At 47.1% G+C, this 16689-nt stretch overlaps 1 protein-coding gene across 5 annotated transcripts in view; it reads right to left on the bottom strand.

The window, feature by feature from the left end:
• The window catches only part of LOC109854923, an 84362-nt gene that overhangs the window by 36639 nt on the left and 31034 nt on the right, over window positions 1-16689 (bottom strand). For 4 of the 5 annotated variants that reach the window (XM_020428557.1, XM_020428561.1, XM_020428559.1 and 1 more), the window contains exons 2-4: window positions 13796-13863; window positions 12342-12784; window positions 11828-12128 (exon numbers count right to left, since the gene is read on the bottom strand). In XM_020428557.1, the coding sequence (XP_020284146.1) occupies window positions 11828-12128; window positions 12342-12784; window positions 13796-13826 (775 nt within the window). In that variant the 5' untranslated portion in view covers window positions 13827-13863. The remainder of the gene's footprint in view (window positions 1-11827; window positions 12129-12341; window positions 12785-13795; window positions 13864-16689) is intronic. The other variant, XM_020428558.1, reaches the window with a different exon arrangement.

Genomic DNA, 16689 nt, shown 5'->3' with positions numbered 1-16689 from the left:
ATTCATCGTCTTTCTAAATTTTAACGCGTCTTAGGGCCGTAGTGCGGTAGTGACACTTTTCCGGACATGGGTCCCTATACTCAAATGTTTTCTACTGTTGCACTGAATAACCCCTAGAAGTTTGATCCCATAGTTCTGAAACACCCTGTATATATATACGTATATCCGATCCATCGAGCGCACGATGCGTATATATATATACCCTTACCCGAGGAGAATCCCGCTGGAAAATCGAGCTTGGCGCGAAATACTCCGTGATAAATCGCCGATTCTCTATCGGCGCATCATATGATCGCGAACGATATATCGACCGCGGCGAATGCACGAGGCGTCATTAAGAGGCTCCTCTCGACGACGACCGTGATCTCTCGCGCCTTCGCCGAGGGATGAGGAAATCGAACGAATAAGGTAAAGGAGCAAAGCGAGAAGAACAACGTAACAAACTACGACGAACGAGCGAGCGAACTTTCGCAAGGAACGGCCGAGACGCGGCGATTTATAAGCGCGAAACGAGCAGACCGTTTTCAGATTTATGACGAACCAACGTCGACTCTCGTTGTGCGAGTACGAGAGAGAATTGATGAGCGTTGTTCTTCTGATTTTTTATCTCAATCGTTTTAACACAGTTCCTCGAAAGCAAGGAATCTCAGTCCGGGGGAGAGAGAGGGAGAGAGTTTTGGGTGTAACGTTTCCAAATTTTAATATTTAACGTGTCTCTCTCTCGAACGAACGAGCGGATCGCGTTGGGGTCTCTCGTCTCCGCGAGATAAAGAACGCAGGGCCCCGCGGGGTCCATTTTTAACACCTAACAGAAGTCGAGATGCCCAGCCGTGATTAGCCCTCTCCCGGGGGCCGATGGGGTCCCGGGCATTATCCGGTGAGAAATTGGCGGCCGTTCGTTTCTTTGTTCCAAGCGATTTTTTATTGACTCAAATTCCGGAAAAAAAGGAAGGAGAGAGGGTGGCAGCTGAGAAATCCGGGGTGATGGTGGTGGTGGATGCCCGAACACCGCGGGGTGGGAGTTCAACGAAATGGCGGTTTCAAGAGTCCTGCGGTGCTACGTGTGGGAGGCGGTTAAGTGGATAAACGAGAAAAAAAGCAAAGCAGATGGAAAAAGAGATCAGACGAAAGAAAGAAAGGAAGGAAGGAAGGAAGGAAGGAAGAAAGAAAGACAAATAGGAACGAAAAGAAGAAATGTTAAGATAGAACGAAAAGAGAACAAGCGCGGGAGCAGAAGTTCATAAGACGAGCGGGAAGGGGGTGGACGGCCTGAGGGAAGAGAGAGGCGCGAGGAGAGGAGGAAGAAAAAAGGGCCAGCGAACAACTGGCCGCATCTGAAACGCCAGAGCTGCGCTCATTTTTTCTCGTGGCCGAACCCGAAAACCCTTTTATGCCCACCCAAGATTAATTATCCTCCATACTCGAAAAATGAAACTGGCCGTGAACAAAGAAATGCCGCGTGCGCGCGCGCGCTACTCGGCGGTCCGCTCGCGCGATCAGCCTCCGTCGCCCGGTTCATTCGCGCCCGATTCAACGAAGAGTTTCTACACGATGAGAGAAAAAATCCTCGATGTGTGCAAGAGAAGAGCGGTATATTTAAAAAAAATAAATAAAAAATATTTGATCCATATACGTTGCATCAAATCAAGAATTTCAAACTTGTATCGTGCAGCTTGTGTTTAAAAATGAAACAAAGAGCATTTCGGAATTGATATCAAGCGCGATAAGCAAAGGTGCGCGTCTCGGTGACGAGAGAGAACGACCGGAACGGGAAATTATCATAATAATAAAGAGAAAATGACACCCTGGGATATATTTCGCAATTTTCTATAATGGAGCGAGCTCGAGACTCGCATCGAGTAAGGTATACGAAAAGGTCGGGGATCCGGGAGGAGAAAGGGGGAGGGGGAGCGCGGGGCAGAATCTCGTTAGACTGAAAAAATTCCACGGAACAGATTTGAATATCGCATAATGTCGAATTAATGCCGGAAATTCGACTCTCGACGGGGTCTCCTCCCGAACGCGCGCGGTAATGGGGCCCCCTGAAATTTCGTAGCGACCCCCATAAAGCGGTTTCGCGTATGGAAAACGTGTCGAGAGAGCGCCCTTCTCCCCCTCCACACACACACTCGGCCGGCCGTCTATACCGCCAGCGGGGCCTTACGACGTAGAAACCCTAATAATTCCCTGACAGTGGCCTTTAGTCTCGCCGTTTTTGCCGGGGCTCCGCCGAGTTTACGATTTTCTCTCTCGTTTGGACGGAGGATGAGAGGAGCGGGAAATATCTTCACTCTGATTGTTCAACATATATGCAAATCAGTCACCGGCATTAATTCGCATAATTGTGACGCATCGGTGTTTCGAGATGCTCGATGACGATTTCGAACTTAACTTACTAACATATTTATTTGTTTTTTTTTTTTTTTATTCGTAAGCAGAGTTTTTAAAAATACAAAAACATATACAAAAAAAAAAGAGAAACACGAGAAATCACTTACGTAACGTAAAAATAATTTTTCTCCGCTGATCTTTTATTCGCATGAAGTGGATGTTCTTGGGGAGTTTATGCCCCCCTCTCTCTCTCTCTCTCTCTCTCTGTCTTCTTTTGGAACAAGAAGACCGCAGGGAACTATAGGGTGGAGCGAAAGGAGTACTCCGCGCATTTCTCTTATTTTATCCGAGGTCGGGTCCCATCGCGCGCGTCCTTTCTTTTTGCTTGACATAATTTAAAATTTATGAGTTCGAGAATCGGTTATGCGCGGCCGTTCTTTCCCTCTCTCTCTCTCTCTCTCTCTTTTTTTTTCATGTATCTCGTCCTCGTCGCTTCCTCGATCACCCTTGCCCGCGTCCGACGCGATTTCACCGCAGAATTTGAATATTAAAATTAGGCCAGCCTTACAATAACCTCCTCCTCCTCCCGCGCGCAAGCTTTCGTCTTCCCGCCTTCTCCTTTCATTTGCGAACGTCGTGAAAATTCTCCGCGAGAGAGAGAATGTTTTTAGAAACCGTATATGCGCGCGCGGTGTCAATAACACTCTTCGCTATATGTTTGCGCACGACAAAGACTTGTAAGCGAGGATCGCGATGATTTTTCTCTCGTGTCATCGAAGTGGGACGCGTGTCTCTCGCGTAATTGGTGGTTCTATATATCTGTTGTTAATTTTAATTGGAACTTCTTTAATGACTTCTCGCTCCCGATCCAAACCGTTACGTTGTTTGTTCTTTCTCCTAACGTATCTGACGCGCATCTCCCCGCGGAAAATCCGCGGAGACCGGATGAATTTCGGAGAGCGGAAGGAAAAGGTGAGGAGAACACGAGAGGGAGCAACAAAGAAACGAAGAGAAAGAGAGAGAGATAGAAGGTAGAAGTTCATTAAGATCACCGATGCCACGGGCGGCGCGCACCGTATTAGGTTTTGGACAAACTGGTTCTCGCGCGGGGTCTTTTCTCTCCCCCTGCATCATCCACGGCGCATCGGGTCCCAGTATAAAAGGCTCCCGAGATTCGGCATGGCCCTTAACCCTTTATTTGGCAATGTTGCCCCGAAGCAGCGCGATTTTTCTACGCCAAACCCCCTTCATGCGACTCGGCAATATTTTGCTCGTGACGTTTTACGGATTTCTCTTACGGACGTCGCGCGTCGTAAGCAGAATTTTCTGATTTATTTGCAGACACACGCGCGGCGTTTTGCGACTGAAAACGCAACGTTGTAACTGTGTCATCTCGCGTGAGATCAAAAACATATAGAGCATTGTTTTTTTTTTTTTTTTTTCGAGAAAGACAATGACGAGTAAATCACAGACGAAATATACGGAGAGCGAAAATAATGACGCGATTCAAGACACCGTTCAAGGAATAACGCGACGACAATAAAAAAAAAAAAACGAGAAGACATTGATTTAAAAATATAAACGCGATCCAATCGCTATCCGATCTCCGTTCGCTGAGATTCCAAAGTCGACTCTCTTGCGAACGAGACGTAAAATTTGGCAATTGGCTGCAATAAATACTTGGCGCGATGATCTTTTTTTTTTTCTTTCTTTTTTGCGCAACTGCCACGCGAACGTCGCGGCGAGATCGATTGGCGGAAATGAAAAAAAAAAAAAAAACAAAAAAAAACGCGCACGCAACTTCGAAACATCGCGCGATCATTCGCGCGTCGCGGGTCGCATTTCTTTCCGGACTGTACCGGCCATGTGTTTTCGGGTAACGCGCACTCCCACGAGATATTCTTTCCCGTTTGTCCGTCGCACACAGTCTTTTCAAGCAAGACTGCACTCAAGATACTTCGAGAAATCAGAGCATCGCGCAAAGGGGTGCGAAGAGTTATCAACGCCCTCATATGCGTCCTCGAACACATTCCCGCCGCGTCGCAGTTCCCTTCACAGACACTTCTACTTTCGCTTCTTTTGTCAATTACATTCTCGATCACACTCTCGATTATTCCACACACGTCGTTTGGATTTAAATAATTTTTTTTAAACTTGTGTGTATTTGAACGTTTTTTTTTTTTTTTTGTTTTGTTTTCGTCTACGGATTTTTTAATTTCTCGAACGAGGACAAGTTTACAAAAGGGGGTTTGGGTGAAGAAACTAACACCGCGAGAGGTAGCTCTTGTGCGTGAGGGAGAAGAAGAGAGACGCGGGACCAAGACGACGACAACGACGAAGGAGATCCTCGTCGGCTAGGAATGCCTCCTGATGGATTGGTCATCCGTGATTAATTTGACAAGCTGACTTTCTGGTTTTCGGAGAGACTGACAAGAGGCCCACGGGGTCTCAACGCCCGTGAAGGCCTAATGGGCCTTCTCGGCCGCATCTCCCTCTCTCTCTCTCTCTCTCTTTTTTTTCTCGCTCTGCCTATCTCGGCGCTCGTATCAACGAAACGAAGAGGTGGGATCGTTTGAAAAATTAATCGTGCTTGCAAAGTCTCCGTGGAAATGCTAATGGAAGGTCGCCTTTTTCATTCGATTATCGACACCGCGAAGCAAGGGGAAAGAAAAGAACCGCCGCGAACGAGAGAGAAAGAGAGAGCGAGAGCGAGATAAAGAAATCTTCTTCTCGTCATCCACGAGAGAATCTCGACATACTAATCGATGATCTCAAAGAATTCTTGGAAACTCTTTGAAAGTGGTTTCTACTGTCAGATCAATCGAATATCGCGCTGTCAATTATGAGAATTCAAAAATATAAAAATACGATTAAAAAATATTTCACATTGATTTCTCACGAAGTGTTTCTAAAATTACCTGACGTATATTATTTATTGTTCGATTAAAATAGTTGCGCGTAATTAAAATTCTCTTCCATAGAGAGAGAGAGAGAGACGTCGTGGAAATAAAGTAAAACTTGAAATCGCGCGCAGGTCGTAAAAGAAAAGCGATTTTCACAAAAATGCGCGGAATTTCTCTCAAGCGCTGACGGAGAGAGAAGAATAATTTACCGCGAAACCGGTATTCGTGAAAAATAAAATTATTCGCGCGAGAGGATACTGCGAGAGAAACGTTCACCGGATCCGGATCCATTGATTCGATGAGAACTACTTGTCGCCGGCGTTGCGTCGGCGAGGAGGACGGTACAAAGGGGGGGACACACGGCCGTAAAACTCGCACCTCGCCAGCACGGTTGTAAGCGGACGCATGTCGAAATAAAGTAATAAAGCGATCGGTGCACTTATATCCGCAATATTTCTCGCGATCACGCAAACTGAAGGTAGGCTGAAAACAAAAACAAGAAACGCGTCCGAAAGTGAGAATCGTCGTTGTAAACAAACAACTCGATTTGTATACGATTTGTATTTGTGATAAAAACAAATCTCTATAAAGAATCACCTCGTTGCGAGTCTAAGGAGCGCGTAAAGAAATTGGTAGATTGTTGGTCGCGATATAAAACGGTAAGAAATAATTTATTTATCAAGAACCCGGAGAGATAAGAAAATGATATATAATTAAGATACCGTTGAAAAGCGTGGCGTTTTATTGTGTTTGTCATCTGTTTGCTCGGAGAGAGCCCGAGAGGAAGGGAAGAGAGGATGAGAGATAGAGAGAGAGAGAGAGAGAAGGCGCGCACTCGAGATAGTTACGCGTTAAACGGCAATGGGACACAAGGAGCAGAAGAAACGTGTTCCGGGTTGACAGTCGTCGGACGAGAGAGAACGAGAAACTCAGGACCGGGAAACGACGGAGAGATCGACGTTAGTGCTGGAATTAAACAAATAATCTTGGACGAGCGCGGGGGATTCCGTTAAGGCACGAAAGTGTACGGTCGGTTAAAAGGAACCTATTGAATTCTAAATTTAAACGAATGTCCAAGTGTCAGCGAGCTGACGGGCAAAATAAACAAGATGCCGCGAGGAGTGGAGGAAAAAAGATTGGAGGAGAACGCGCGCTTCTTCTTCTTCTTCGCGCGTGTGTGAAATAAAACGAGAAAAGGGGAAGGATTTCACGGCATTATATGTGTAATATCTCGATCCACTTTTTTTTTTTTTTTTTTTTTGGTTTGGCTCCTCCTCGTTCGGCGGTTTCGCAGCCTTAATAATAATTCCGGCGAAGTGCGATGAAACTGCACATTTCGTTTACCAATTTTTAAATCAATTTCTTTGCCCGAAAGAGGAAATTGTTTTTTTTTTTTTTTTTCATTTTTTTTTGTTAAGATTTCGTCCGCGCAAATCGTTTTTAAAAATCCCCATTACGGAAATTCCCGTATTAATCTTCCGAAGAAGATGCGCCTTCGTCGGCGATGATACAAGATGATTTCGCAAAAACATCCACTCTCGCGGATAATAACTGTTCATAATCGACGGCTTAACTTGATTACCGTTCTATACTCATTCTTTCTCACATCTCAAGGGTCTGCGTGTTAAAGTTCATACGATACGTCAATTTATAAATGACAGAGAAAAATTCTTCGATCTTCGTAAATAATCGCCTCGTGACGCAGACAAGCTCGTTAACGATTTCCATCAACGATGTCAATATCGACGTGAGGGACAAAAAAAAACAAAAAAAACAAAAAAAAAAGACAAGTTTCGAAGTACGTAAAATCGTCGCGAGTCAACTGCAAAGACTGTACCGCGTCAATAGAACTTTACCGTCCGTCCTCCCCTCCTGCCGCTCTCTGACTCAGAACTTAATTGGAGAACAAAAAAGCTGAGGAGATCCAATTGACCCGGAAGCGGACATCAACGTCGCGTGTACGACGACAACGACGATGACGATGACGACGACGACGACGATCGTACGAATGGCGGTAGAAAAACGCGCGTCTCTGATCAAATTGATCATAAAATGAAATAAAAGACAAAAATTGCGTTGTTTGTTTTCTTTTGCAACATCAACATTCCGGTGTGTACTCGTGAATCCCGAAACGCGTTTCGGACGTCGGGAAAAATTTTATCGGACAGAAAATATCGGCAATGAAACGAGCCCGAGGAGAGAACAGAAGAGCGCGTAAAAAAGGAGAAAAATCGACGAGAAAGAAACGCGATCGAGCGAGAAACGAGGTATCAACGATTGGATATGATGATGATGAAAAACGAGGCGCGCTCTCGAGGATCGATAGAGAAAACTCGGCTCGTTCGGCGTAGAGACGGCGCGAAGTGGGGAAAGATAAAGAGAGAGGAAGAGAGAGAGAAGAAGAGAACGCGAGCGGTGCGCGCTCGTAAGACCCCGCGGGGCTTCAGGGGGGCACAACAGCTCGTCCCCGTGGCTGCACGTGTGTAGCAGAAGCGAACTCTTCGGGGCCCCCGAGTTCGGTCCGAGGCTCGTAAAGCCTTTCATAAAAGCTTTCATAAAACGTTTCACGATCTCGTCGTACCGAGGGAATTCAGCGTCTGATGATCAACGTCTCGCAAGGATCCTCGCCGCGATCTCCGCGCCGATCTTTTCTTTTCTCCTATATTTTCTCTGTACACGTGCGCGCGACAAGAAGAACCATAACAATCTCTCTCGGTCGAGATACACGCATTTTTTCATTTATTGTCATGAAAATTTAATGAGAGATAAAAAAAACAAAATATTTCTCTCGCGAGATGTAAAGAATTGAAAAAAAAAAAAATTGCACCTCCACCTAACGAGAGAGAAGCGCGGAATCACGTGATTTTTCTCGAAACAATTTTTTAAATTAATTTTTTTCTCAATTGTGTGGTTTTCGATCTCTGCGTAAATATTTCGTGGAAAACCTCTCTCTCTTTCTCCGTGTGTCTCCGACACGGCGGTTGGCCAACGAGAACAAGGCCTGAAATGCTCAACGCTTCGCGTTGTCTTTGTTCCCGTTCGAGAAGGAAGCTCCGATTTCGATCTCTCGCAACGACGACGATTCGTCCTCGAGAATAGAGATCTCTCTCGTCGTCATACCCTCAAACTCATACGTGCCCGAGCGAGGTACGCGCGTACTCTGAGACATAAAAGCACGTCGTAACCAGGCCGATCCGAGACTCTCCTCTCCGCCGTTCCCCCCTCTTCTTAATACGCCAATTCCCCCCTCCCCGTTCCTTACCTCGCTACCGACGTCTCGAATTAAACCCGACCAGCAGATACGACAGATTCGTTGAATAGCGGTCGAGTTAGCTGGCTTTTTGAATCCCGGCATCTCTTAACGAAGGGTCCGCGCGGCGGCTGTTCCTTCTTCTTCTTCTTCTTCCGATATATATGCGGTCGCGGAAGAAAAGGTCTCGCTTTTTTTTTTTTTTTTTTTCGTAACGAGAGAACTTTTTGTCGAATGGTTTTCTTTAAAAGACACGCGCTCGATATTTTTTCGAGCGCGGTTTTGTATGTCGCGCCGCGATCAGGATATCAAGGGAAACAACTGGATCAGGTAAGAAAGTCTCTCGAGAAACTTTTCCTTTTGCCTCAAACACGTTTGCGCATCTCCCCGAGATGCGAATAATCACGCGGTGTGTGTAACGTCGATGTAAAACCTCTTAAGGCTTTGCTAAATTAGACGTCTCAATACATAGGAGAGAGAAAAAGGATAGTCCTGTATGTCTGTCGATCGCCGAGCGAGGAGCCTCGATTTCGAGGACGAAGCGGATTTTCTCGCCCGACGGGTGGCATTCGACGATCATTCTTCCAACGCGGACGGATATCGTTAAAAAACGTAATCGAGCCGGTGGAATCGTGTGTGCTATCAGTTAATGAATCTGGCCCCGTGTGCGACGGGACGATGCCCGGGGGCCCCGTGAAGAGAGTCCTGTCTTTCTTTCTTTCTCTCTCTCTCTCTTTCTCTCTGTCTCTCGAGAGTCCTCCGCGAGTCCTGACAATGGCGAAGCGTCCGACGAATTTCGAAAAGGACAAAAATAAAAAATGATTCTCGCGCTCGCGCGATAGGAAGCGGGGTTCAAAAAGAAAAAGAGAGAAGAGGAGATTTCCTCCCTTTCTCTCGCTTCCATCCGCTTCTTCCAGTGTCTGCTGCGTGCCTGCCCGCTGTCCGTTCGACTGTCCGTCTTCTCTTTTCATCCTTAGTGCCTTTTATCCGGGTGGAATGATTAATGGGTTCACGGAGGCAACTATGTATGTCTCTCTTTCTCTCTCTCGCTCTCTTTTTCCCCCGTCACTTCTCAACCACCAAACCCTTTCCTTTCGAGTTGTGGCGTCGTCCGTCTCTCTCTTGTCCGCGCGAGTTTTCTGGTTTTCTTCGCGCCAGATTATCGCCCTATCCCCGCTCGCTCGGCGATTGTACAACACCGGATTGTACACACCTTTTCTCTATATATATCGCTTTAATATCGCGGCGCCGTAAAACGGAGCGATTAAGTACGGACGGATGGACAATTGTTGTGAGGAATTGTCCGTGAAATAAACGTTAAAAAAAACAACAGAGATTATTACAGATGGCAAACGTAAATTAATTTTTAGCCGATAAAAAAAAACAAAAAGAAACAATAATAAGTATTGTGACGTCACGGGTGTTTCCAGGTGTTTTATATATATATATATGTACAGAGAATGCGCGATTTTTCTTCTCTATTAAACGCGAAACGATGATACACGCTCAGAGAAACACAATTAGATGCACAACATACTTATTTGTTTGTAAGATTGTCGAGGCGAGGTTCACAGAGGCGAATGACGTTTGTGTCTAAGTGTCACTCAATTTTTTTTTTTTTTTTGCCGTTATCCAACGTCATTGTCAATATACACGGCGTTGCCGCTTTAAGCTCTTTTACATGATAAATTACGATTTTTTTTTTTTTGTATTAATCGCAACGACACATCGTGCCTCAACGGAGCGCGGCTTTTGTTCTTCGTTCACCTGTACGTAGGTGGCCTACCAGTTGGGAAACACGACGCGAGACACAATGCGAGTGAAAACGCGAGAAATATTCTCTCTTTCTTTCGAAACCTACGGTTTAATATAATAACGTCGTTATGTTTTCGCGAAGTAACAGTTTGTACACGACGTGTTTAAGCTTGTAAACAGTTATTTATGTCTAAACACATTTGCATACATAAATTATTCATCGATTAAAAATCACACATTGTTCTAATTCCGTCGTTATGGAACACGTATCAATTTAAACTGTAAATAAAATTTGCACACTGAATAAAAAAAAAAAACCAACTCGCGATTCGTTGCAATCGGGTCGGTGTTCGATTCGCTTTCATTCGGACGTCGATGTTCCGAAACGTAAAAAAAAAAAAAAAAAAAAAAAACACCGCTTTCGACAAATGCGCAATTCGCGCCGAAGGTGCTAATGAGGAAATAACGCGCACGAGCACACACGCGGCTTGCTCGAGAGAATTCCGAACCGCGGGGAATTTCTCGAGAGCGCGTCAACCCACGCATCAGGTCGCAACGGGAAACGATGACGCTGGCTGATCTCGAAGGCATCCATCGATCGCGGGGTCGGGCGGTCGACGCTTAGCGCACACAGCCGGGACCGGCCGACTTTTATGAGTTATAAGTCGGCCATCTTGCGAGAGAGCCATCACATATTCACGTGCGCACATATGCGATGCACCGGCAATATGTAAGTGCCACATTCTGTTCTGGTGCACGTACAGTCCCGGCTGAAAGCCGCGGTGCTCTCGAACGGAGAGAGCCCCCGCCGTCGTCGTCGTCGTCCGTGCACGTATCGCTCGAGAAGTGCATTCGTTTATCGCGATGCCGGGCTGACGTAACCGCCGCCGCCGCGCCGTTGCTCGGCAGAGAGGCTTCTAATTCATATTGTATCGAGCGACCATCGCGGCTACCAGCAGGCGAAGCAATGAACGATTCGTTTTTCGCCGACGAATCGCCGGAAAAATAAACTCGCCGGAGATTAAACGATCAAACCGCTATCTATTGTTGCGCGAGGCAAGCGAATCAACGAATCTGCATAAAACACATGTAGGAATTTTTGTCGATCGATAAATCTTAGCAACTTAGGCGCGGAATTGATCCTCGGCCAAATTTGATCGCGGACGTCAACCGGTCGGAGCCAACGCGCTCACAAGTTCGCGCCGAGTCCGAATTTAATGCCAACCAATCCGCGTGATTTCGATTTGCCCGACTATTCCGTCGGATGCTAATACGGGCGGACTCTAATTGCAAAAACAAAAAAAAAAAATTAAAAAATAGACTCTCAAAATTGTCCCCATTACTTCGCGGACAAGTTGAAAGACTTTGACAGTCACTTAACGCCTTGAAAGTCGAGATCAATTTGACTTTTTTTTTTTTATATATAACCCAATGATTTAAAATATTCGCAATTGTGTGGTTATTAAAAATTGATCGATCACATCTGGTTTTTTTTTTTTTTTTTTACAAACTGTTACGTGAGTTGTTCGATCGGATCATCACCAAACCCGTCAACAATCGTTTCGAATTTGGAATGTGCAACACTCACCTTGAGCTTGCTGACCAGCATTCGGATTGAGAAACGTGGGCGGCAGTTGCCTGCTGACCGACCTCGCGAGTTCGTTTCCTGCCAGTCCGTAGATCGCCAGAAGTTCCTGCATCGTTGACTCAGCGTACTCCCTCATGCCTTCGAAGGGCCTTCGCTCGACCTCGACCTCGCCGTCGACGTCGTTGCCCCGGTCATCCTCGAACTGGGTGTCCTGATCGTCCAGACGAGACGACTCCGCGTCGAGAACGCCGCTCCCGCTTCGTTCGGACGAGTCGGAGTTCGGACTTCTCGCCTGAACATCCTTGACATGAAATTTAATTAAACCATCGAAATTAATTTTAACAAAGTTACTTAGCTCGAGAGAGTTTTGCGCGATTGATCGAAACAAAAGCAATGAGACAAAGAAGAAAAAAACACAATGCAATGTACGTGCATTGTACGTAGTAAATAATTTAAAATGGAAACGAACGAAATAAAAACTTCGTAATATTATCTCGATCGACTTTGAACCTACCTCGGCACCAGGAGAATACAACTTCTGCGACCTAAGCTGTTCGAGGATGAACTTGTGCCTGAGAGAATCGCCGCTATCGTCGTCGGCCTCGGAGGACGGCGGCCTGGTGCTGACCGAGAGGTCTATCGGACTGACCTCGTTGTTGTTTAACCTCTGCTTCGATCTCTCCTCGGCCGGCAGCAGCATCGTTTTCCTCTCGTACTCGAGAATCTCGCTCTCCTCCACGATCTCAGGCTCGTCGTCGTCCCTCTCGGATTCGTCGGATACCTCCGCCATCCGGCTGCTTATGGGCTTGAAGTTTTTCCGCTTGTTTCGCGGCTTGCTCTGGATACCGCTGGTGATCTGCAACTGGGTCTGCGTCTCGTACTGGTCGCTGTCCTGATCAGCGGCGGCGCCCCGTCGGGTCGTCGCGTAGTTGTAGACCGAGTCGGAAAGCATCTCCGCTGACGGAAAGACGGAATTTATTCGATCGCCGTCTTCGTTCGTGTGTTCGGATGAGCCTCGTCATATAAGCCGCTGTTTTAATTAATTCTAATAACGTTTGATTTCTTACGACCGATATCAATGACATCTGCGCGCGAACGAAGCAAGTCTGCTGTTTTCTTTCGAACTGTTTTATCGCAAAAGAAAATTGCAACTTATTTCTTTGCAACTCGGACTTTGAATCTCTCGAGTTACTAAATAAAACACACATCACCGTTTGCAACCGAACGGAGCAAGGACAATCCGCGCGCGCGCGCGCGAAATCGTCTCTCGACGATATTTTCTTTGAGAGGATAGAGAGGCGACAACTGGTCACTAATTTCGCGTAACAAATTTACCATCAGCGTTTCAAGGCGACGACTTTGTTCTCATATCTCGGTTAATAGATATCAACTTTTTAGCGCGTCAATTACACAACAATCCCGCGAGCTCGAACGCGGGCTTCTAAGCGCACCGTTCTCGGAATGCCGGTGGCATAGCATATTTAGCCCGATAGTTTCATGAAGTTAAATGTCGCACGTGTGTGCGCGTGTGTGTCTCTCTCGCGACGCGACAACAGAGACAACTTCCTCGCTTTCACTCTCACCACGGACGCGCCAGAAACGATCGCTTTGATCCGCGCGTAGGATGAATTCTTAGCGCAATTGCGGAGACTCGTCGTCGGCCATAACAATATGTATTGTATAGTTATGGGGATGGGGGGAAAGGAGAGGGACCTGCCTTCCCCATTTCCCGTCTCGAACATTCCGCGCGTTGCGAATCAAAAGTATTCGGTGAGGAGTTGCAGCTGTTATCTCAAACGCACTGATGCAATTCAACTACAAATTTATTATGCAACGTATATATGTGTGTGTGTGTCACATTCGCGTCAAGATATTTATAAGTTTTTGGCGCCGGGAGCGATTCTAAGGTGCAATAATCTCTTAGTTTCAAAGAGCTTAGTTTCTCCAAAGCATTAAACTAAATCTTACCGTGGCCATACGGGCTGGTTACGGCGGACATGACGAACCTCGCGAACCAGCCAGCTTTTCACCGCATCCTGAAACAAAGACAAACAAAAAAACAACGTCGCGTTTAAGTTCACATTCTATATTTGATGAACTTGGGAATTTATTGATCGTATATTTCGGGGACTCGCAGAGAGCTCTGAGAAGCAATTCTCCGCGTCTTGTGATACATATAACACAAGCGGCGCGTAATAATTCGATTGAATATATGTTTGCGCTTAAATTGAAGAATCGCAATTGCGCGTGTGTGTGTCGCGCGATAAATTATTATATTTTCGACTCGATCGCGAGGCAATTCGGCCGCAATAAAATCACAAACCCCCGTTCTCGAGAACGACGTTCGAGACGACTTTAACGCGCCCGTCGACGACGACGACGTTTGTAAAGTTCGTATTAGACTCGAGGAAGGAGCGCGCGCGCGGTGTAAGAGTAAATGACGAAAACGAGGCGAAAACAAAGGCACGTCGCCGTAACAAAAGCCTACGGTGATATACGAGCGCCGGTTCTCTCGCAAGCCGAGCTAAGTCTCGATGCGAGCGAACGACCAAGGCAAGGCGCGATAACGCGCGCACGGACAATTCGTTTCTCAGTTATTGGAATGCAGACCTTTAAGCCCATTACACGCGCGGGGCGTCGCGCGGCAGTCAGTCAGCTCGAGAAGAGAAGAGAAGAGAAGAAGGAGAACGAGCGCGCGCGCGACAGCAGCAAGGAGACACGTCGAGGCGAGAAGGAGAGAACGAATCACCGACGAAGGGAGATAAAAAAAAAAAGAGGAAGAGAAAAAAATGAGTAATGAGAAAGGAACAATAAAAAGACGCGGAGCGCAGACACACGGCGTGATAAGCATTAACGTCCCGACCAATCGAAAGAGTTTATCTCGGTGTTATACCCGCGCGCACTAACTGTCATTTCATGGCTCTCACACTCGGCTCTCTCTCTCTCTCTTTCTCTCTCTCTGTCTCTCTCGAGGGTTTGGCTCTCGCGCAATGAGAAACGGCCAAATGGAATTTCAATCCGTTGGAAAATGACTTCTTCTACAGCTTCCGCCGCCTCGCTCATCATCGTCGTCGTTGTTGTTGTTTATTGCGCAATCGGTTACGATTGTCGCTAGTTTGCCGGTTTTTTGAAGAAGGATAAGATTTGACCCGGAAGAGATATATCGGAATCGTATTGTTCCATACACAGAAATCATCTTCGTGACAAACAAAAGCCGATAAGCAGTCGACGAGTGGACGACGACATATCGTCGGCTTTTTGATACGCGCCACGCGGTCTTGTCTCTTAACGACGACATATCGCGTTTGATCCGCTCTGTTGTTCACGCGGAAGAAACAGCGTGTTATTGTTATCATTCTTTCACCCATGCGGCGGATGTGATTGAAAAATTCTCGTGTAAATCGAAATAATACAACGCGCGAAATAATAAAACGCGCGGAGGTGTGCGCGCGTGTCGCATCGATATTCAAGCTCAACCGATCGCGTGATAAGAACACGTCGCGGAGCCAGGCCTTCGATGATAATTACCGATCACGACGGACTAATGAGCCGAGCCGTAAATAATTAACCTTTAAGTAGAAGGAGCCACCATCACTCAGGGTTATCGAACCGCGCCGCGCCGCGGAATCAGCGACACGCGCCGTAATTCCAGCCTGTCGTGCCGATCGGCCGCTTGATGCACGAGGGCTTTCTCTATTGCCTTCTCGATCAAGCGCAAATTGTGCTGCGCGCACACCGCACAGACCGCCATTCAGACCGGTAACTCCAACCGGTCCTCGAAAGATCAACCCGGTTTGCTACCGCGGCTGGCCGCCACACCGCTGTCCGCAGTGTCAATGGAGAAGTCGCTGTCATCTCGGATGGTGCACGTGTTCGTCGGCGCGAACCTGAGCCTCTCTCAGCGGTAAATCTCGGGCGAATCCTTGATCGGTACGCGAATACGTGTAATCCTCTTAAGTATTTCAGAATCCTCGAACCTCTTCAGTTCAGCGACTTCGATGCGAGCAACAAAAATTTCATTCGAAAAAAAAAATAACATCTAATTACATTATCAAAGAGATTGTGTTTCCAATCTTTTTGCATGGCCGCGTAATCGCTTTTACTTCTCAAACGGCGGATTTTTTTAAACGAGAAAACTTCCGTTCAGGCAAACGAACATGTGTGCGCGCACATGTGCGACGCGCGATTGCAATAAAAAAAATTCCGTCGCAATTGTGCGCAATTCTTCCCGACCTGTTGTTATTTCTGCATCGGCGCATCAACGGATCTGAGCAGATTTGAGCAGAAAGATTCGTGCGAATAATAATCGGCAGTAGGGTCGGTCGAAGTCGAGCGCGCCCTCCGATTGGCGCGAACGCGCTAGGCGTAGCCGCGAGAGAACACACGCGCTGCCGCCGGACGAGCGGGGATGCGCAGCAGCAGCGTGTATACGATCGGACGGATATGTCCGAGCTCTTGCCCGCGAGGAAGGAGCTGCGCGCGAGCGAGCGCGAGCTCCTTTTTTCGCCGGCTATACAGAAGGGATAATTAACATCTGTTACAGAGTACCTATATAGCGCGCGGGCCGCCCCGTTTCACCCCACCACGCAACTCACGGGGCGGACCTTGAATACATTATCACCCTCTCTGTACGTGCACGCCGCAAACATATATACACGTGCGACCGAATCGTCGAATCGCAGTGCTCGCGATCGACCGTGAACGAAAACCTTTATCTTCGTTACGGCCGCCTCTGTTGTCCCCCGTGTGTTGTTTGCATGCGCGCGCGCGCGCGCGCGTTTGTCCGGGAACCAGACGATCTCGCTGCGAGAATCGAATTTTGCGCGGTTCGCTTCTTTGTGTCATCCCCCTCCCCGCCCCCC

Source organism: Pseudomyrmex gracilis, unplaced genomic scaffold, assembly GCF_002006095.1.
Source record: "Pseudomyrmex gracilis isolate BER0280 unplaced genomic scaffold, ASM200609v1 scaffold_75, whole genome shotgun sequence".
Classification (NCBI taxonomy): Eukaryota; Metazoa; Arthropoda; class Insecta; order Hymenoptera; family Formicidae; genus Pseudomyrmex; species Pseudomyrmex gracilis.
Note: the sequence above shows the minus strand (reverse complement) of the source record. Positions and strands in the feature narration are given on the sequence as shown.